The 21210-nt window shown below is 44.9% G+C and overlaps 2 protein-coding genes across 11 annotated transcripts in view; one reads left to right on the top strand and one right to left on the bottom strand.

Moving 5' to 3' along the window:
* Positions 1-12607, top strand: part of FOXJ2 (forkhead box J2) — a 31163-nt gene extending 18556 nt beyond the window's left edge. For 7 of the 8 annotated variants that reach the window (XM_040055198.2, XM_040055195.2, XM_040055197.2 and 4 more), the window contains 10 exons: positions 1193-1545; positions 2066-2140; positions 4058-4126; positions 4475-4615; positions 5029-5227; positions 7092-7412; positions 7804-7905; positions 8376-8576; positions 9319-9417; positions 9990-12607. In XM_040055198.2, the coding sequence (XP_039911132.1) occupies positions 1213-1545; positions 2066-2140; positions 4058-4126; positions 4475-4615; positions 5029-5227; positions 7092-7412; positions 7804-7905; positions 8376-8576; positions 9319-9417; positions 9990-10078 (1629 nt within the window). In that variant the 5' untranslated portion in view covers positions 1193-1212 and the 3' untranslated portion in view covers positions 10079-12607. The remainder of the gene's footprint in view (positions 1-1192; positions 1546-2065; positions 2141-4057; positions 4127-4474; positions 4616-5028; positions 5228-7091; positions 7413-7803; positions 7906-8375; positions 8577-9318; positions 9418-9989) is intronic. The other variant, XM_040055199.2, reaches the window with a different exon arrangement.
* A 1021-nt stretch (positions 12608-13628) lies between these two features.
* On the bottom strand, positions 13629-19598 carry C3AR1 (complement C3a receptor 1). Of its 3 annotated transcripts, none has more exons than XM_040056074.1 (2): positions 19543-19598; positions 13629-15019 (listed from the first exon to the last, which is right to left on the bottom strand). In XM_040056074.1, the coding sequence occupies exon 2, from the start codon at positions 14973-14975 to the stop codon at positions 14007-14009; it is 969 nt and encodes a 322-aa protein (XP_039912008.1). In that variant the 5' UTR covers positions 14976-15019; positions 19543-19598; the 3' UTR covers positions 13629-14006. The 3 variants fall into 3 exon arrangements, with proteins under 3 accessions (XP_039912008.1, XP_039912007.1, XP_039912009.1); XM_040056073.1 differs by having other exon boundaries at positions 13629-15132; positions 19543-19590; XM_040056075.2 differs by lacking the exon at positions 19543-19598 and adding an exon at positions 16050-16207.
* Between the last annotated feature and the right edge of the window lie 1612 nt (positions 19599-21210).

Here is a 21210-nt window from a genome sequence, read left to right as displayed (position 1 = left end):
TGCCTTCAAGACATGATTCTTCTGTCTATGCAAAGAGCAGTGCAAGTCGTGGCCTTGGAAATTTAGCTACCTCAGTCCAGACTTCAAGGGATTGCTCCCAGTATAGTTATGCGGCCAGCTGTGAGTAGGAATGATGAGCTTTCTGCTGCCTTGTCTACTGCAACAGACTTCAGAAAAGTTAGTGTGCTAAGTGTGCAAGTTCATACCAGTCAATGCTGCTAAATGTTTTCTTCTTATAATTGTTACGTAGAAATCCCTGTATACAGTTGCTAGCCAGGTGTGTTTTATTTTTATGAGGGGAGGTATATAACACTTACGAGATAAAAGATCCTGAGTCTCTTCCTGCAGCAAACTTGTGTGATTTCAGACAAGTGTCTCACAATCGGAGAAAATATTTGCCTGCTATATTGTGAATTAAGCAGAATTTAAATCTCTCTATCTATCTATATATATTTAGGAAAAAACTGGTTATGGTAGGCAAAGCTTTAACTATTATAAGCTTAATATAGTCTGTTCCAACTCGACATGGTAGATGTAATTATCTATATATAGTATTATGCATGATCTTGGTGTTTTAAAATGAGATATGTAATCCTAGCTCTAAGGAATAGGATTCATTATAATGTCACCTAATGCAAAAAGAGAGGCTAAGCCTCAGAGAGAAATTAATTTCCCCTCAAATTAAGATAGTCCTGACTTTGCAGATGATCTAATTAAATTGTGGTGTGTGTATGGCATGAATGAATATTCCTTTTTAGCTATGATTTTCCTCTTGCCTGACACCGTAAACTTACTGGATTACAGGTAATCTTGGTGAAGAGTACCAAAGTTATATAGATTATGTAGTAAAGGAATGAATGTGATATACCTGCTGAAAGGGCTCCTCTTCCCTTAAACAGATCTTGGTTTTTACCTGGGAACAGTGCCCTGGGTAAGACTGCCTTAGCAATGTTACCATCAGTGTTAAAAAGCACTGTCTCAGCTGCCCTCTGTAGGGATGGTCCTCCCTGAGGCGCAGTCATAGGCCCTTTAGAATGGTTCTGGCTAGTTGTGAATAAGAGGAAGTAGGATGATCTTCATACAGGTATTTGTGATAGCAGCAGAAGAATGCAAATGGATGTTTCTGTTCTTAGGCCTTACCTTGTTTATGTCTTAAGGGTTTCCTTTCCTCTCCTCTCCTTTCTCCTCACAGATATTCCTGCTTCCAGCACCATGGCCTCTGACCTGGAAAGCAGCCTTACTTCCATAGACTGGCTCCCACAGCTTACTTTAAGGGCTACTATTGAAAAATTAGGGGGTTCCTCACAAGCAGGACCTCCAGGGTCTGCCCGAAAGTGTCCCCCAGGCTCACCAACAGATCCCAATGCCACGCTGAGTAAGGATGAGGCAGCAGTGCACCAAGATGGGAAGCCACGTTACAGCTATGCCACTTTGATCACATATGCCATCAACTCATCACCTGCCAAGAAGATGACGCTTAGTGAGATCTACCGTTGGATCTGTGACAACTTTCCCTACTACAAAAATGCTGGTATTGGTTGGAAGGTGAGGGCTTGCATCACTGAAGTACCCTTTTTTTGCCTAATTATAAGGCTTACTTTCTTAATTCCATGTAAAATAGCCTCACTGATTGAAATAAGACTGATGTAAAAAACTAAGTTGACCGACTGGAGAAACTGCAGAGCCAGAAGTCCCATTTTCTCTGAGGATTTTGCTGTATGTATGTGGCGGTCCATTAAGAAGGAGTGTGCACAAAACCCACCACCAACAACCAAGAAGAACAACCCAAAAAAAACCCCACAAAACACACATCACTGCCATCCTCTGCATCACACTGATGCTATTTTCATTGCACCTTCTATAGCTGTAGAGGTGGTTCAGCCCTATATCACCATCTTAATCCATCCCTTCCCACAGCTTCTGGTCTGCCCCATTTCAGCAATATGTAGTGAGCTTTGGCTTTTAAGTATGTACCATCCTATTTTCTCTGCCTGCTCCAGGGCATACTCAGAAGACTGTATGTTTTTGTTGTAGCACTTACCTGTATCTCTTACTCTCTCATCAGAACTCTATTCGTCATAACCTCTCTCTGAATAAATGTTTTCGAAAGGTGCCTCGACCAAGAGATGATCCTGGGAAGGTAAGAAATCTGTGTGCTCCCTGGGCAAGCAATTTAAAACTGCAGGGAAATAAGCTGGGGTTGCCCTTTCTAACTCATGGATGGAATTTGAAACCTAAAGTGTAGGCAAAAATGGAAGCAGTAGTAAGATTTACTGCAGTCCTTTGGCTACAGAAGCATATATTTAAAGGGAACTTGTAAAGGAACTTTAAGGGTTTTAGTAATTATTTTTCTTATCTGTGATCTTCAGTTGACTTTAAAGATACTGGCATAAGTCAAAAGTGTGACTGAATGTACTTTATTAGTTTTGTTTCTTTTTTCTTCTTCATCTTTGTGTGTAAAATGTGGGTATAGTCCAACGTGTTCTGTTATGAGAGAGCATAGTGGCTGCTGGTGAACAGTAGGACTATGAGGTGACATCATGGATTTTATGGAGCCAAGATCCATGGAAATGAGAGCAGAATTGCCACCTATATAGATTGCAAGGTATTTGGTGTTGGAAAAAAATGTCATCATCACTTAGTTTAAATCTGTAGAAATTATTTACGAGTAAAACTCAAGAATTTAGGAATATGTTGGCTAACTAGGGACTGGTAAAGCTCTGATAGTACATACAGATTGTAAAGGGGAATTGCTAGCAAGACCAAGACTTGGCATCTTGGCATGCAGATACTGTCTAAAAAAATCACAACCAAACAAGCAGAAGGACATGGTAGGGGCAAGAAGCTATGTATTTAGACAGAAAGATTGTCTCCTCCCCCTCATCCTAAAGTTACAAGAAAGGACCATTTGCTCAGGCCTTTATTTCAGGTTATATTTAAATGACTGCATGGTGCTCAGTTGGCATCTCTAAATGGAAATAGTATATCTTTGACGATCACAGCTCAAAAATGTCATTAATTATGTGGCTTATACCAGGAAATACTAACTGGCTTAAGGGTATATGTTTGCAGGTGCTCATTGGCATGTTGGGCTGGGTTTGTAATGAAAACCTGTGCTTGTTACTTATTCAGATTATTCAGATCTCAATGGGAGGTTAAAACAAGCTAAATCCACTTTAGAGTTCTTTTTATATTTAGTCAGAAGGCAACACACATAATTATAGGCTATTTTACGTTGGAAGGGAGCTCGGGGCGTCAGCATGTACCCCTATCCCCTCCCAGACAGGAACAATCACATTACGCTGATGACATCTGTCAAATTTTAAGTATCTCCTGAGACAGAGATAGCAAAACTGGGCACTTGTTCTAGTGCTGCACCACCATCATTGTGAAGAAATTTTTTTTCATATCTGACTGTACTTTCCCTTGTTGTAACTTGTATTTGTTGCGTCTTCTTGTGCTGTACATTTTTGAGAAGGATTTGATTCTATCATCTTTTATAATATCCTTATGCAGTTGAAGACAGTGGTTTTTTCCTCTTAGCTTTTTCTTGTCCGAGCTAAACAGACCTCTCTGAACATCATTTGTTTTAATTCTTAGCCATGGTTTATTTCTTAGCCGTCATGAGCCCTCTGTGAATTCCTGGAGTCTCACAACCATGAAAAAAGAGCAATCCTTCTGTCTCTGCCAAATACCAACATTGAGTTGCTTCTCATCAGTTAATAATAAATTCAGGTTGTGGGGGAGCCACTGAAAGGAGTATGCAGGCCCAAAAGAGTTCACTTAGCTTGGATCAAACTATCCTTTTGTGTCCTCTGTCAAGAGTGATGGAAAGGAGAGGATTCTGCCTTCCACCAGTAGCATTGTGTGTGTCAATGCAGCCCAGTGCAAGAGAGGAATCTCTTGGCAACACCCGAGTCTCTGTCGTCTGGGGCTCTAGAGGATGGTCCTTGTGGTCCTGATGTTTAGTTGGTGCCGCATTCCTTGAGTCAGCAGCCCCCTACTTGAGGAAGCTCTGAGATTTCATCATTTATTCACCAATGGGTCTTCTTTCCAGGGCTCTTATTGGACAATAGATACATGTCCAGATATATCTCGCAAGAGGCGGCATCCTCCAGATGATGACGTGAGTGTTTTTCTTTCCACACAGCATGGAGTGGGCTGGGAATTCCCTTACAGCACCAGACCATGAGAATGTTTTGGGGTCAGGCCATATAGATGGGCAGAAAAGGCCAGGACTGAACAAACTAGTGTGTGTGTCCTGCTGATTGCCTGTTGTCACTGCTGCTCAGTAGCAAAGTTAATCTTGTTTGAAGTCCTTTATCCTGACTTTTCCGTGACTAAGGCCCAGTCCTCCTCTTTTTTAAGCCATGAACTTCTACAGCGGGGGAGCTGGCTTCCCATCTGTAGTTTCACTTCTCCATCTGTTTTTGATTTCTGCTCCTTTCCTTTTCTCTTTCTTCCCCATCCACAGATACCACAAGACTCCCCAGAGCAAGAGGCAAATAAAAGCCCCCGAGGGGCTGTTCCAGTCAGCACAGAAGCCTCTTTGCCACCTGAGGCCACCCCTCAGATGTCGATCCAGAGCACCACCCCCATTGCTAACTACAGTCAGGTGAGCCAAAGGGAAAGGGATAGAAGTGGGAGGAAGAGGAGAGTGGGAGGAGTGCATGAATGGAAAAGCGAAGTGGTGAGGAGAGGGAATTGTGAAAATTGTGATACGGAGGCAAAAATAAAAAGAGGGGAAGGAGCTGAAGTTGCAGAGATAGAAAATAAGGAGGAAGTGATTTTATCAAAGGGTTGGATGGGGATAAGGATAAAGGCATAATGGTATTAGCTGAAGAAAAGACTGGAGCCATTGTGCTGTGGTTGATTCTCCTCAAGAAAAACAGCATTTGGGAGGATTTGTTGGAAGATGAGCTAAATGATAGAGGATATCAGTGCATGTTCTATCTGTATCTAGTCTGATCTCTGTCTCAAGCTGCAAATCCTAGTACAGGCTAAAGGCCTCATTTCTCCCTCCCCTAGCAGGGTGCAGGGCCTGTGGATGTTGCCTCTACTGTAGCAGGGGGGCAGGGCCGTGAAGGGGCCGATGTGCCACCCCCGCTGTACAGTGCCAACCATGACTTCAAGTTCTCCTACTCCGAGATCAACTTCCAGGATCTTAGCTGGTCCTTCCGAAATCTCTACAAATCCATGCTGGAGAAATCATCTTCCTCTCAGCACGGTGAGTAACTACATGCGTCATGTGGGGTGGGCAGGTATCTGCCCACACAGTCTTGTCCATTTGGCATCTCTCAGATCTTTCCTCATTTAGGAGCCTGTGCAAACAGACTTTCCTTCTTTGGCATGCTGTAATTACTTTCTGCCAGGAGCTGATAAGAAATCTGTACATCCTTTATGCATTGCTCCCCCTAGTTCTCTCAGAATAAAAAAGCACAATGATTTAAAAATGCCTTGTTTTGATACAAATGCAAATACTAAAATGGCAGAAGCTGAGAAAAATGAAGTCCTGAAGAAAAGCATATCAGAGAAACATTCACAGTCTGTCAGGCTAGGAACCATAAGAGGGAGGGGATTGTTGCATCTGGAATTTCTCAGAAGGAGAGTGGAAAATCATCGTTGCTCAGATCTGTTAAAAGTAGGATTGTACAAGGCCTTGGAGAATTGAGCTTTGTGGGTTGAGAGCAGAGAAGAGAGGGCCTCCAACTCCATTCATATCTTGCATTTCTGGGATTGAATAAGCAGCCAGAAGAGGGCAGAATCACTCCAGGGATGAGATGTCCATGGAAAATACTTCAGAAAAACTTAAAGCTCTTTCTGCCTTTAAACACTCTTCTAAAAATTAATCTGGTGTGAAAAGGAATGTGGTGTTATATGAGCTTCTCACCTGTGCTATCAGCTGTCACAGAGTGCAGGCAAGTTTTGCTACTCCAGAAAGGGCTTCCTGAACTTGAAGATTCAGTGAATTAAAAATGCATATACTTTTACTGCCTTCATCATGCTGGCACTCTTAATAGGAGTCCATTGTGTGAGGTGTAGTAGGAGCAAGCTAGAAAAATGTAGAGAAGAACGTTGACTTGGTGTGTTCCTCTGATTTTTACAAACTTAGCAGCTATCTGGGTTTTTTTCCCTCCAAGATGTAGGCTGCAAGGCAGTGTAGGAAGACCTGCAGTTTTTAAAAGAGATTTTGTTGGCAAATTTTGAGTCAGGATGCCAGTATTCATCTTTTTGCCTCAGGACAGCAGTAGGATACTCGAAGGGTTGAATCTAATGAAAATGTGAGGCTTGCTTGCAGGTGGTCAAGTAAGGGTACTCAAAGGAAGAAGTGAATTGCTCGGGTTAGTAGCATGCAGCGGCCCTGACTGTGGTTTTCCACAGGGTTTCCCCAGTGTTTGGGGAGAATGAACAGGAAAAGCAGACATCAGCAATATGCCGAGCTCCTGGTGTTGGGGAAGTATGGGAAATACCTGATGCTCTCACATGTAGGGGTTGCCTGAAATACAGGAGGATAGAAATGACACACCCAGTGACTCAGGAGGAATGAAAGTGGTAAAGGAGCCCTGATGTGTGCAGTGTGCTCTTTGTACAAAAGCAGAGTCTTTCATGACCTCTTATGATCAGTGTGAGAAAAACTCTGAAGATTCCCGACCAAGCTGCTTGTAAGAAGGGAACTGAAAGGAGTCTTTGGAAACAGCAAGTCAGATGTATTAAGTTATCCATTTTCTAAATGTTCTGCTCTTTAAGTATGCTTAATGGTCATTTATAGGAAGACAACACGTGCTTGACATTTCAGGAGAGGTTGTGTTACTTTGGTAAATCTAGGTAAAATCAAGGGAGAAACTTAAGTGCCTAACGCTGTACTAAAATCCTTCTGGGTCTTTGTTGTAGAGCCTTTTGTTTTGAACAGTCTGGAGCACAGCAAGGGTATAACTGTTATGCACAGGTGATGGTTGTTGGCAGCCTGCAGAGGGCACTCCAAAAACTTCATAAATAGCGGGATGAGCAGTGTGAAATTAGAGCTGGATAATGTGAGCAGAGGTCTGATCCAGGCTCCCTTAAAGCTCCCTCCTCTTTCATTTATTTGGCAGGTTTCTCTTCACTCCTTGGTGACATGCAGCCCTCCAACCACAATTACTACATGTACCAGCAGCAGCAGCAGCAAGGCCCCTCCTCAGTGGGTGCTGCTCCCCCGCTCCACACTCCAACCCCAGAGGGTTGCCCATCCCAAGGAGGAAAGCAGCAGGGTGGGGAAGGCTATGGCCCTCCACCAGTGATGTCCATGCACCCGCCCCCGATGCAGCATGGAGGTTACCACCAGCATCAACAACATCACCCGCACTCCCACCCGCAGCAGCAGCCACACCAGCAGCAGCAGCAGTCACAGGCTTCAATCAACAGTGCTGGCTTTGGTGAGTCAGGGCCGATGGAAAGCACGCGTGGGGAGCAGAGAGGAGCCCCCAGACAGAAATCCTGCAAGTGAGCTTTCCCAAAGTAGTGCCTACTTGTGTGCAGAAAATGGGGAAAGCCAGATACGGTTGAAATCTGAGAAGGAAATTGCTTTCTGCTGGAGAATGTAGGATATATTATCCACCCTGGGTTTGGGATTCTGTTAAGGGATGCAGTATAAAGTCAGGGCCTTAGTGAAAAAGGAGATAACCCCCCTGGTTTTCCAAGGGAGAAAAGATTTCTAGCTGCTGTAGTATAGGGCTCTTTGGTGAAGAGGGGCCGATCTTTTTATATTAAGGGTTGGAGGGAAAGGGTCATCTGTATTGTATTCATTTTGTCCCTATTTCTTTCCAGCGTTTCCCCCCGATTGGTGCTCCAACATTGATTCCCTGAAGGAAAGCTTCAAGATGGTAAACCGGCTGAACTGGTCTAGCATTGAGCACTCCCAATTCTCAGGTCAGTGTTGTCCTAGTGATTAAGGCTACTGACTCAGTGACTAGGGCTGTAGTCTGGAGCATGTGAGTGCTGTGCAGGGATCTTTTTTTCAGTGGAACCGTGGCAAGTGCCTGGATTTCTCAGTGATTTCAGCTCATTTTTAAAATAAGAGGTGTCCTACTTCATGGGTTCTGTTAAAGGTCCTGAAACACTTGAATGAGCACTGCAGGATTTGGGGCAGGGAGATTTAAGTCATAAAAGTATGTGAGAAAGCCAACGGAGATTTTTCCTTCCAACCCTTCCTTGCCCTACCTGAGTTAGTGTGACAGTATCCTAGATGTGGAGCCCTTCAGGAATCTGGTGACAGATTTGAAATTATAAAGTCTGGTTTGTGAGGAGGTGGTAGGATTTGGGAACAGAAGACAGAAACTCTTTGCAGCGAAGATCACAGTGTGACTACTGTCTTTGACGCTCTTCTCTGTCCCCTGCAGAGCTCATGGAGAGTTTGCGCCAGGCTGAGCGGAAGAACTGGACGCTGGATCAACACCATATTGCCAACCTCTGTGACTCCCTTAATCACTTCCTTACCCAGACTGGTCAGCTCCCTCATCTGGTTGGCCCACAGCAGCCCCCTCGAATCTCTGATTCTTGTGCCCTGAACAGTGGCAAACAGGAGCAATCCATGAACCAAGGTAATTAGGAGGAGACTAAAATGATGTGTAAATGAAGGCCCAATTCTGTGAGTATCCTAAATTACTTGCAGCCTTACCAGGCAATGCAGCACTGAGCAACTCAGAGCTAGGCTGTCAGAGCTGTTCATAGCAACTCAGCTTTTTCTGGTTTTAAAGAGCTGGGATGTCCTGTACCTGTCGTCTGGCCAGACTGCTGTTATGTGATGCATACTATTGATAAACAACCTCCAGGCAGCAACATATTTAAAAGGCAAACCTGGAAGAGGAGAAGGGGGATGGTGTTTTTTAGGTGACCAAGAGAGAGGAATGGCAAGGTAGAGAGATTGCTATTCCAGAGGGCAGGAGCAGTAAAGGAGAAAGCTCTTGGACCCTTGTTGGAGAAATACTGTACAAGGAGTAGGAGATGCATTCTGAGGAGGGGATATGGTGGTCTTGATAGAACTGTAATGGCGTGTGTCATCCAGTACTGAACTAAGTGGATGATACTGAGCCAGCTTGTGGTGTTTCTGGATGAAAATTTTCTTCTTTTACAATAATAGAGAAACTCCTGCTGGTTTCAAGAACAAGATCCCTGACCAAGCTATAGCTTGGAGTTAGGACTCAACAGCTGAACATCTCCTCAGTATCCTGTGGGTCTGAGTGAGTTGCTCTGTGGCTGAGCTGCCACACAGTCAGGGGCAAGAGTTTTGACCTGAACATTAACAGTTGTTTTTTTGTTTTCTTAATTCATTTCCTTTCACAGTGAACTCCTATGGTCAGCCCCAGCCTCCCCATCTCTTCTCCGGGCCATCTCCTATGTACCAGATTTCCACCCAGGACTCTCCGGGATATAATCGCCCAGGTAAGGGGTGATGTTAAGGTGTATTGCACCAATAAGCATTAAAGAACTGGTTCCCAGCCCCTTTGTGCATTTCTCCCCAAGCACTTAGTAATCAAATGGAGCACTGTGTGTAGAGAGGGAGAATGGACTGCAAGGGACCCTCCATTTAGGGCTCTGTTACAGCTCTGGGAAGGTTTAGGATTTCAAAGGCCTGATTTCTTTCATTTCACATAAACAGTCTACTAGCTTAGCCTCCCCCTCAGTTAGTTGTTTGAAGACAGCTGCACATGAGAAGCTTCTGCTGATGAAGTCGCTTGTGCTCTATCAGCAGTCAGCTATGAGCTAAGTAAAGGAGGCTGAAACTTCTGTAGAAGCTGCTGTGGAGAATTTCACAGCAGAACATTCCCAGACACTGGTAAATGCTGACAGAGATTAATGCCAGTAGTGTTCTTGCTTGTTAGAGTGTTGGAAAGGCAGAAGGTCCAATTCACTTTTGGTTTCTTTTGCCCAAGGACTCACTGTGAAAAAGCATGTAGTTTTAGATTCTAACTGTTCTCTTTCCTTTTTCTTATTTTTTCTTGTTTTTGGCTCAGCTCATCATCTGGTCCCTCGGCCTCCAGGGCCTCCTCCAGGCGCCAATGAGGAAATCCCCGATGATTTCGACTGGGACTTGATCACCTAGCGAGTTACAGACTTGATAGCCCGTCCTTTATGAAGGACGTGGGAGGGTAGGGGGACGTGGGGTCAATGGTGTCAGCACCACCCTCCCCAGCCCCCCTGCCTTGCCTGTATATAGATATATATTCTCTATCTCCGCCAGAGAAGCCACCGCAAGATGCTGCCGAAGATAATCCTTCCTTGCGTCCTGTTTTATCTTCTTTTCTTCTTTTGTTTATTATTATTATTATTGTTATTATTATTATTATTACCAATAATTGAGCACAGCCCTCCCCCTCCTCCGGTGGCCTCGGACGCATCGGATCGGCTCTTTCGTGTTGCGCAGTGCCCTGTGGAGGGCGGGAAGATGGGTCCTTGGTGCCACGAAAAGACCTTGGAAGGCTGAATCCTCGAGTGCATCTTTCTCTGCCTCCGTTATTTTGCGTTTAACAATCCCTCTTTCCCTTCAAGGTGGCCGGTGAATCTGTCGTATTGGCTACTGGAGTGAGAGAGCCTAGTGGACCCTGGGAGCCTGTAGTTATGTTGTTTCGTAAATGTTGTAAAGGTCAGGGGGCTGAAGGGACACTGGAGGGGTGATCTTAGCTCTGTGAACTTTGTCGCGCCAGCAGGAACAGCAAGAAGAGAAGTGGTGTTCCCAAGTACAAAGAGAGGGTAATCCCTGAGGTAGGGAGAGCTGAGCTGAGCTGGGAGGGCAGACTTGAGTTTGGAGAAAGGAGAGTGTAACAGAGATGGTATTTCAGCAGAGAGGTTTGGTTTCAGAATGTGGTGCCATCTGTGAAGACTGAGAGATTTTGAGGGAATCCTGACCCATTTCCTACACTGCCTTTTGCAGTCTCTAGGTGAAGCCTACATACCCGTCACGTAAAAGAAGCAGTCAGGGGTGTCACATGTGATTCAGCAAATTCTGTTCCCCAGAGCTTTTCATTTCACCCCGCACCCCTTCAGGCCCTTTTTCAAAATATGTAGTGAGGCTCTCCCATTTATATGCAAATTTGGAAGTTTTTTCCCATCAGCATTTGTCCAATTGTTACTTGGTCCTCCACCCCTCATATTTCTTTGGAGGCTGTCCTTGCCTGTGGTTGAGAGTGGCAGTAACAGGAGTCTGGCCGTGTAGGTGCACGTCCTCCGTCAGCGGTTCCCACTTGGTGAATGGGCTCATGGTGGGCAGAGGAAGCTGCTGTGCAGAGCAGGGCTGAACTGGGGGGCTGCTGGTCAAGGGCTGGACCCTCTGGTCAGGGACCGGGAGGCCCTGGCAAGCAGCTTTTGTAAGAGAGGCGTTAGGGGAGAGAGGGTGAAGCGGGGCAGGGTTTTGAACTGACCAGCCAAAGAGTGTAGTACAAAAGGGAGGAGGGTGTCTCAGACCCCTTGCAGTGTAGCTGGGGAGGTGATGTAATCTAGTGTGAATCCTGAAGGATGAGTTTTGTCAGCATGTGCAAATCAGGAAGGTGGAAAAGGTGCCGGAACAGGAGTGAGCATTGAGATGCTTCCTTCCCAAAGTTGTGTCCTGCGTTCCCTTTTTTTCTTTTGGCTCCGTTCTGTCAAACCTCATTTCCTCTTAATATTTTGTAAGGCCTCCCCCCAGCCCTTATTCGCTATTTACCAGTGAAGGGAACAAATGTGGAAATAGATTATCATGGCTGCTTGACAGACCTGGAGCACAGGAGTAAAGTAATAGGTCTCTATTCTGACTGCAGGAAGGTGGGGAACTAGCACTGCTTTTTAAATTTGCTGTAGGGATAAACCAGTTGGAAATTGGATTGTTGTCAGGGAAGTGGACAGAGTCTCATTGCATTGGAAGGGGGCAACAGCACTTTTTTTTCTCTCTCTTTTTTTTTTTTTTTTTTTCCTTTTTTTTTCCGATTTTGTTTTGTTTTAAGTGTGTGTTTGGGGGGGAGTTCATCATTGAGCATTTCCAAGAGAAATGAGGAATCCCAGACAGCTTCAACATGGAGTCAGCTGTTATCTCTGCTGCCTCAGGATGGGAATGATACAGCTTGGAAGTATGTGTGATAGGTTTCTGTGGAAAGTGGCACTGGAGACAACGAGAGACAATTTATGGCAGGTGCCAGTTAGTGTTTCACAGTGGACTTTACTGAGAGCTGGCCCTGTGGAAGTCTGAAAACACCACCAGAAGAAAAACAAACCAATATGGCTCCTTCTGCGTATCCAAGTGCTCCTCATTTGCATATTTGCCTCATTTGCGTATTAAGTTGTGCCTCATTTGCATATGTAAATACATGCCGGTCAGTGTGCAAATTAGCCTCGTTCCTCTGCCCCTGAAATCAATGTGTGTTGTTAGTGCGTGGTAAGACATCGATGGGTGGGCGTGGAGCTCTGCAGGTGCGCTGGCACCGGCCTGCAGGGAGGGCAGGGGGGCCAGCCTGGCCCGCAGAGGGGTCTCGCAGGCCCCACCAGCCCGCTGTGGCCCCCAATGCTTCGTGTCAGTGTTCAGGGAGAGAGGGGCGTGGTCTCACGAGTTTATTTTTGTGCATGCTTTCTTAATAAAAAGAAAAAGTGAATGTTTATGGTTTAACTGTTTTGGTGCCAGTATTGATTTTTTTCTTTCAGCGGCGCCTGTCAGGATGGCTTGGTTCCCACCGCAGAACTTGGGTGTGGACATGTCTAAATGGACAGCCCAGACCAGGATGTTCTTTAGATGGAGACTTTTTAGGATAAGAGCTGAAGGTTCTCCCAGCTGGCTATTCTCAGGGCAATGAGATCTGACAGTCTTTCAGTTCACGCTCACCAGAAAGGCAGAGTGAAAACTGTACCAATGCTTAGTGTCTATTTGTCATACTATTTGCTGGCCTTTCTCTCTTAAGGAATAACTAACCCAAAGAGCAGCTCTTAAACTGCTTCCATAGAGTACCTAGTAAATACATTTCTGCTTTCCAGGAGCAGGGAACATTCAACCTTGGGAACACCCCAAATAGCCTGACTGGATGAAGCTTTTTCTCCACTGGAAAGACGTAAGAAGCACATCTCTTGTAAAGGGAGCCTGATGTGACAGAGCCACAGCATGGTCATTCCCCACCTTCTTGGGATCAGATTGGAGGTTATCCCTTCTCAGTTCCAGGGTTTTGCCAAATGGTTGATAGTCCAGCAATCACCCAATCTGGGTCATCAGTGACTGCAGCTGCTCAAATTCTGCTCATGTGCCATCTCAAAATGCAGTAGGTACATTTGGATAATCTCAAGATGCTTCCCTAAAAGGGAGTTTTTGGACTCTGGTGGTGGAGGGAGTGTTGGGGAGACAGCGAGTGTGCACATGCTGATGAACACAGGTACAGCGTGTGCATTGACCAGTTACTACCATACAGTCATGGATTTGCCAGGACGAAGGAATAGATTGGGCATTTACCAGGGCACAAAAAGTTCAGTGCAGCTGACTGGGGTAAGTGCTGTTCTAGTGCATGGCTGTAAGGAAATGTAGCAGTACCCTCTAGGGAAATCTTCAGATATTCCTACACATAACCTCAGAGCCCTAGTAGAGTCAGAGGAAAGATGGGATTACCTTCCAAGGAGCAATATCCAAGTTAGTTTTATCTGCACTTTATCAGAGACAGATGTAGAATACAGACATATGCAAATAACATGACATTCTTATATCAGTTGAGAGGTTCAGCTACATGATTCCCACCACAAATCTGTAGCCAGCCCTGCTTTCTTAAAATAGTCTGTGTAGGTTAAAATACTGTGTCTTCTGCTTCACCAGTCGTCCCTCAAATTATTACTCTTGGTGCTTCCACTTAACATCTCTCTAGTGTAGGATATAAAGGGGGTTATCTGTCCTGAGCTGAATGATTGCAGTGTCCTGCATTGGAGCTGCAGATTAATCAAACATTGGAGCAAAACCACCTGCTAAGTGGAGAGTGATTGATGGTGCAGCGCTGCAGCTTGGCCTTTCTACACTGGTGGTAGGAAGTGCTGCATTACAAGATGCTGCTAAGGTTCTTCTCTGCTGAAGTCTGGCTTCTGTGAAGGGTTGAAGGTGTGTGTTCCTCGCTAAAGGCACCTTCCAAGATTCTTTGCGCTGACAGCCGTACCTTTGCTCTGAAGTTCTGTCCCACAAAAACATAAAGCGGAGGGTTGATGCAGCTGTTGGCATATGCAAGTGCTATAGAGAGGTGATCCCACAGGATCAGTGACTCCTTCACTCCTGTTCCAAGACTAGGTACAATGTGGAGAATCCCAACTACGTGGTATGGAGCCCAGCAGATGAAGAATGCGGCTACCACGAACACAACTGTTCGCAGTGTCCTGTTGTGTGGCTTGCTAAACTGACTTGCATGTGTTCTGAAAGCAATGAGGGCGTAGCAAACTGCCATTATGCCAAAGGGGAGCACAAAGCCAAAGACAGCCCTAGTGGTGTTTATTACCATCGAGGCAAGGGGTACAGAATAATTACCCTCATTGGTATCTCCCCACAAGTCACTACCATTGTAGGTTGAGTACTCTTCCCATAACTCATTTACAGACACGTTTACAAATGCATCTGCAGAATCATCTGTGTAATCATCAACTCCAAAATTGTAGTTGCACTCTGTTATGCCATCGTAAGTGCTTGTCTCACGGTAGTAGAGGACAGGGCAGCAGAAAATGAAGGCCAGCATCCAAATGCCACTGCATATTAGTGATATAAATTTTACTGTTCGGTGGTTCTGACACCAGACAGGTTTCATCACCAGGAGGCACCGATCAATGCTGATGGCCACGAGTAGGAATACACTAGCAAACATGGTGAAGATCATGACTGATGGAATGACTTTGCAGAGGAACCAGCCGTAGGGCCAGTGTTCATGAAGGGCCAGGTGAACAATGGAGAATGGCAAGGACAAGCAGCACATTACGTCAGCCACAGCAAGGTTTAGGAACCAGATAGTGTTCACAGACCTTTTCATTTTCAGACCAGCTATCCAGATCACCAACCCATTGCCAGGGATACCTATGATGAAAACAAGGGTGAAGACAGCCATGGAGACAATTGATTCTGATGCATAATACACAGCAGCCTGTTCCAGTGAACTGCTATTGCCTAGGTCTTGAGGCATTCTGCAGCTACAAAACAGAAAACAAATTAATGTGTGGCAATTTGCATCCTTGGTTCTTGTGAGCCACGCAGGGCAGGGGGGTGATTAAAAGAGGGGAAGGGTGATTAAAAGAGGGCTCTAGAGAGTGCGGCAAACAGGAGCGGGCAAAAAGGGATGTGGCACGGCAGTTTGCACAGGCAGGGCAAGCAGCAAGGGTAAGCAGGCAGGGTTGCAGGGTTCCTCCTGCTAGTGGGGTTTTTAGTTTATTGTTTGTTGTGTTTTGGTTGGTTGGTTGGTTTGGGGGTTGGTGTGGGGTTTTTTGGTTTTGTTGGGTTTTTTTTTGTTTTTGTTTGTTTGTTTGTTTTTGTTTGGTTTTTTTTGTAATGGTTTTTACACTATCAAAAACTGTAGTTAGTAAAAGTGTATGTAGCTAAATAGAACCCTCCAAAAAGGACGCATCTGTCCAGACACCTTCCTGTGCGGAATGTTTGGGCTTATCAGTGGTACCAGGGGCATTGCAGAAGAAGCCTGCCTGTGGTGTGAACAGGTGAACGATCTCTTTTCCCTAGTGGCCGACTTTAGGGAGGAAGATGAAAGACTAAGGAGTATTAGGGAAAGTGAAAGGGAGATAGACTGGTGGAATTCCGCCCTTCCATTCTTGAGGGAGGCCCGCCAGCAGTCACAGGACTCCCATGCCTCCTACTGTTAAATAAGAGGAGGATGGGCAAGGAGGTTTTGGAGGAACTAAGGAAAAAAAAGAGGAAGTATCATCTTTGGAAGGAGGATTAGGCCTCTCGGGAAGTATGTAAAGGGATTGCTGGGGCATGTAGGAAAAAAATTAGAGAGGCCAAAGCTCAATTCAAACTTAAAATGGCAACTTTTGTAAAGGATAATAAAAAATGTTTTTATAAATATTTTAACAGCAAAAAGAAGGGTAAGACCAACCTTTGTTCTCTACTGGATGAGGCAGTGAATTTACTAACTGCAGATGAAAAGGCAGAGGTGCTTAACGCCTTAGTCTTTAGTGGGAAGATGGCTTGTCCTCAGGACAACTGTCCTCCTGGGTTGGTAGATGGTGTCAGGGAGCAGAATGATCCCCCTGTTATCCCAGAGGAGGTAGTCAGAGAACTGCTAAACTGCTTGGATGTTCATAAATCTATGGGACCAGATGGGATCCATCCCAGGGTGATGAGGGAGCTGGCAGACGAGCTTGCGAAGCTGCTCTCCATCATTTACCAACTGTCCTGGCTCACTGGTGAGGTTCCAGATGACTGGAAACTGGCCAATGTGACACTCCCTCACAAAACGGGTGGGAAGGAGGATCCTGGTAATTATGGGCCAGTCAGCCTGACCTCAGTACCCGGTAAGGTCATGGAGCAGTTTATACTGGGTGTCATCACACAGCACTTTACAGGACGGCCAGGCTATCAGACCCAGCCAGCACAGGTTTAGGAGAGGTAGGTCATGTTTGACCAACCTGGTCTCCTTTTGTGACCAGGTGACCCATCTGGTGGATGCAGGAAGGGCTGTGGATGTTGTCCATTTGGATTTCAGCAAGGCCTTTGACACTGTCTCCCACAGCACACTCCAGGATAAGCTGGCAGCCCGTGGCTCGGACAGGAGCTCTCTTTGCTGGGTTAGGAACTGGCTGGATGGCCGGGCCCAGAGAGTGGCGGTGAACGGTGCTGCATCCAGCTGGCAGCCAGTCACTAGTGGTGTCCCTCAGGGGTCTGTGCTGGGGCCAGCTCTGTTCAATATTTTTATTGACGACAAGGATGAGAGTACTGAGTCTTTCATTAGTAAATTTGCGGTTGACACTAAGCTGGGAGCGTGTGTCGATCTGTTGGAAGGTAGGATGACTCTGCAGAGAGATCTGGAATGGTTGGATGGATGGGCAGAGTCTAACAAGATGAAGTTTGGTAAGTCCAAGTGCCGAGTCCCGCACTTTGGCCACAATAACTCCCTGCAGCATTACAGGCTGGGGACGGTGTGGCTGGACAGTGCCCAGGAGGAAAGGGACCTGGGGGTACTGGTGACAGCAGCTGAACATGATCCAGCAGTGTGCCCGGGTGGCCAAGAAGGCCAATAGAATCCTGGCCTGTATCAGGAATGGTGTGGGCAGCAGGAGCAGGGAGGTCATTCTGCCCCTGTACTCCACACTGGTGAGGCTACACCTTGAGTGCTGTGTCCAGTTCTGGGCCCCTCAGTTTAGGAAGGACGTTGAGATGCTTGAGCACATCCAGAGGAGGCAACGAGGCTGGTGAGGGGCTTGGAGCACAAGCCATATGGAGAACAACTGAGGGAGCTGGGGTTGTTCAGCCTGGAGAAAAGGACACTCAGAGGTGACCTTATCACTCTCTACAGCTTCCTGAAGGGTGGTTGTAGTCAGGTGAGGTTTGGTCTCTTTCTGCAGGCAGCAACTGACAGAACAAGAGGACGCAGTCTTAGGCTGCATCAAGGGAAATATAGGTTGGATGTTAGGAAAAAAATTTTTATGGGAAGAGTGACAAAGTACTGGAATAGTCTTCCCAGGGAGGTGATGGATTAATCATCCCTGGATGTGTTTAAAAAAAGATTGGATGTGGCACTTGGAGCCAGGGTCTAGCTGAGGTGTTAGGGCATGGGTTGGACTCGATCTTGAAGGTCTCTTCCAACCTTGTGATTCTGTGATCCTCCTCTCCAAATTCTTCTCTTAATCTTTACTGAAGCATTCCTGAGTCAGGTGACAGTACAGAGCTGTCAGGGTCCAAAAGGCATTGGCCTACACAAATTTGTTACTAGTGTGCCCATTGTACACCTTCATCATTCTCGTGATGGCTGTTACATAAGCCTGCTATTCAAACAGGGAGCTCTATAGAGTTACGTTCTCCTATCTACATCATCCCTTTGATTTCCATCTGGTTCTTCTTAGTCTCCAAAGTGGAGATCTCTATTCATGTGGCCGTGCTGTCCCCAGGTGTTTCCTGATTGACTTCCTGCTTCAGAAAAGCAAATCAGCATTTTTAGTTCCAGTTTCTTTTAAATGAGTGATTTCTTCTGGCATAACTGGTGAAGTACATTTAAATTAAGAAAGCAACGCCTGTCTTTTTAAAATAACCCTGCTTCACTTTCTGAACTTTACAAATAGAATAGGACATCAACTCTTTTGGCTAAGGGATATTTTAGGGAAGTGCCAACGACCACTTCCTTTTCCTTTGCATGTGTTCTGAGCTGTCTGCTGGTTCCTTGGAAGGCTTATCTTGACTAGGAGAAATGCAAGACAATAACAGTTTAAGATTCTATGAAAGACAAAAAATGAATGTTTAAGAACAGACAGGTATTTACCTGTAGAAATAAAAATGGATATCCAGAGTAATGTTCTTGAGCCATTTTAGATATGTGGTGTTTTACTGTAAGACAATGAAGCTGACCTACAGCACACTTAAGTGATATTTTAAAACTATGACCGTAGTAGAGGAACAATGTTAATTGCTCAATTATTCTTGGAATTAGTAAATTTAGAAAGGAAAAGAAAACCAGCAAAGCCAAGACAGCACTGAGAAAAAAAGCCCCTGATCTTCATCCTTTAGGCATTAATAGAATTGTCTATAAAATTCCTGTTAACTAAACCCTTGCTGAATTGATGAAGGCAGTTGTATTACTGAAAGGTCTCAAATATTACCAAAATGCAAGGAAACTGAATAGGGAAGAGCTGAATACACCCTGCAGAAGCAACTGGGAAGGCATAAATAAGACAACTGACCCTTTTTTAACCTCTATTATGCTAGTACTTAAATACCAGCCTGAGACTGTTGTATGCAGGACTAAATATAAATACTGTTTTAAAAAAAATTCAAATAATCAATCTCATTCTTGCATAACATACAGTCTGAAAGTGGAGCGATGCCTAAGTGTTCAAACTGTTTCACAATGAAGAAAGTTAGATAAACAATTTTAACAAACATTGCGATTTACCGGTTTTTGGTAATATCTGCTAAGAGACTTGTAAGTGAGGGTGACCTGCAAGGAATGCTATGAAAGAAGTTACTGGAATGCTTAACTTAAAGCTGGAGGCTTAATTTAAAATTCTCCCAAGTTTGTTCCATTTTCTGTGGTCTTGCTGATCCATGTAGAAGCAACTTTTAGAGGAACAACTGGCAAAAAGTGCTGCAATGGTTGAACCCTGCTGCCTCCCTATAGCTACAGAAAATGGTATGAAGAGGATGGGGAAACAAGGAATGCTGTAAAATAGTAATGCAAGTCCTACTCCAAAGTAAACTGAGGGATGAATCAATTAGAAGATACTGCCCACAATATGTTTTCCAGGGTGCTAAAAAGGCTGCAATGTGGTTTGAAAATGGAAGAGGGAACTGGAGGAGGGAGAGAGGTTTTCAGGAGCGAAGAATAATAAATGGCAAGTAGACAAGGAAAGCAAAATTCTCAAGTTTATGATACCTACCCGAGTGAAGCAGTTATTTCAGTGTGTTGGAGCAAGTACCATCAATCCTGTCTCTGGAGTGACTGAAAAAACTCTCACATGACATTTTAGGAACTGCATTTTTTTTCCCCTGCATGCGCATGTGTGAGCCAAGTGTGTTCTTTCAGCCTGATAAAATGACTCATTTGAATATCATTTCAAGATTTAGATATCATCTGCTCATAAAATAGAGCGTCAAACCTCAGGAAGTTTCTCAAAACTATCAAAATAAAATAGTGTTCTAAATAAAATATTAATAGGAAGCACAGGAATGATAATCACAGACATATACTTTACTATATTCTGTAAGACAACTGAATGACATCTTGCCCGTTGACACAGTGTGACCTTTGCTGGAAGTAATTCCTAAGTCCTAAATCCAAACCCTGCCATGTCACTGTGAATGTCTGATCTGTTACTGTCTTTTAACCACTTCTATGTCTTACCAGGTCAGCAGGTTCACCTAGCTAATCCCATTTCTAGGATTCTTACCAATCCGGGTCAGCTTCGGTCCCAGCTTGAGACAGTTTACGTCATCGAATACAGAACACTGTACTCAGCAAACCATGACTGGTCATGACAAAAGGATTTTAATCTGCCTTTTACTTTCCAGGGCATTAAAAGTCTAATTTTTAAAAACGAACTCGACTGACGAAAAGTTAGAAGTGGTTAACTGAAATGCTGATTTGCACAAAATGTGGCAAGACAATAAAAATGGAAGACTTTCAGGGCAAGGCATTGCTAATGTTTAACAAGGGGGTTCCCCCTCGCCCCTCACAAGTTGGGAAATCAAGACTGCTAGCAGAAATGACAAAGCCTAGACATACAAGAACCAGCTTCAGTATTTTGGTTTTGGTTTGAAAAATGAACCGTGACAGAGCAGACTTCTGCTCCTGAGTGTGTCTGTGAAAGACACAGATGCTGCCTCCAACACAAAACCAGAAAAAGGAAGACAGGCCAGGGCTGAGCTGTACCCACAAAGATAGACAGGCTGTCAGCAGCCTGCCAGGAAAGTTCCTGTAGCTTCATCTTATTCTCAGCTGCCATCCTGCCAGGGGGACTCCTCGGGCCCAGACAGGCAGTGCAAATAGGAGCTTACTCCTATGGCTCCTCTTGGCTGAGGGATGCATGGCCTGGTCACCACCACGGGACCTGTCAGTCAAGCCCTACTTTGCATGAAGGTCCTTAACCTGCTCTATCCTCCAGGTTAAATATTTTCTATTTCAAGATTTCAACCTCTCTGCTGAATCCTTAAAAAAAAAAAAAAATAAAAAAATCAGTGATTATTGGCAGTGCTTTTTATTTTTTGTGGTCCAGAGATGCTTCTTTGAACCAAGCAGAAGAATGTTACCTTCTCTGTTGGTTACGTCTCAATGGAATTGAATGGGAAATGTATTCCAGCATTCTGGTGCTGCTTGTGAGTCTTTCCTCACATGCCTTATAATAGTTGGCCCTTTGCCACTCCCTCATCCGAGATGGTCTCCTTCTAGAGGGACTGTAGGAGGACTGTGGCACGCTGAATGACAGCACTGTAAAGAGGGATGTGAAATTTAATACTGCTAATTGTGAATCATTGAACTCGGAAAAGCAACCATAACTACGCTCATGGAGGGGTGTACTCCTGGTTAAGTTATTAGTGCTCAATAGAAA

The sequence above is a fragment of the Hirundo rustica genome, chromosome 2 (assembly GCF_015227805.2).
Source record: "Hirundo rustica isolate bHirRus1 chromosome 2, bHirRus1.pri.v3, whole genome shotgun sequence".
NCBI classification, from domain to species: Eukaryota; Metazoa; Chordata; class Aves; order Passeriformes; family Hirundinidae; genus Hirundo; species Hirundo rustica.
Note: the sequence above shows the minus strand (reverse complement) of the source record. Positions and strands in the feature narration are given on the sequence as shown.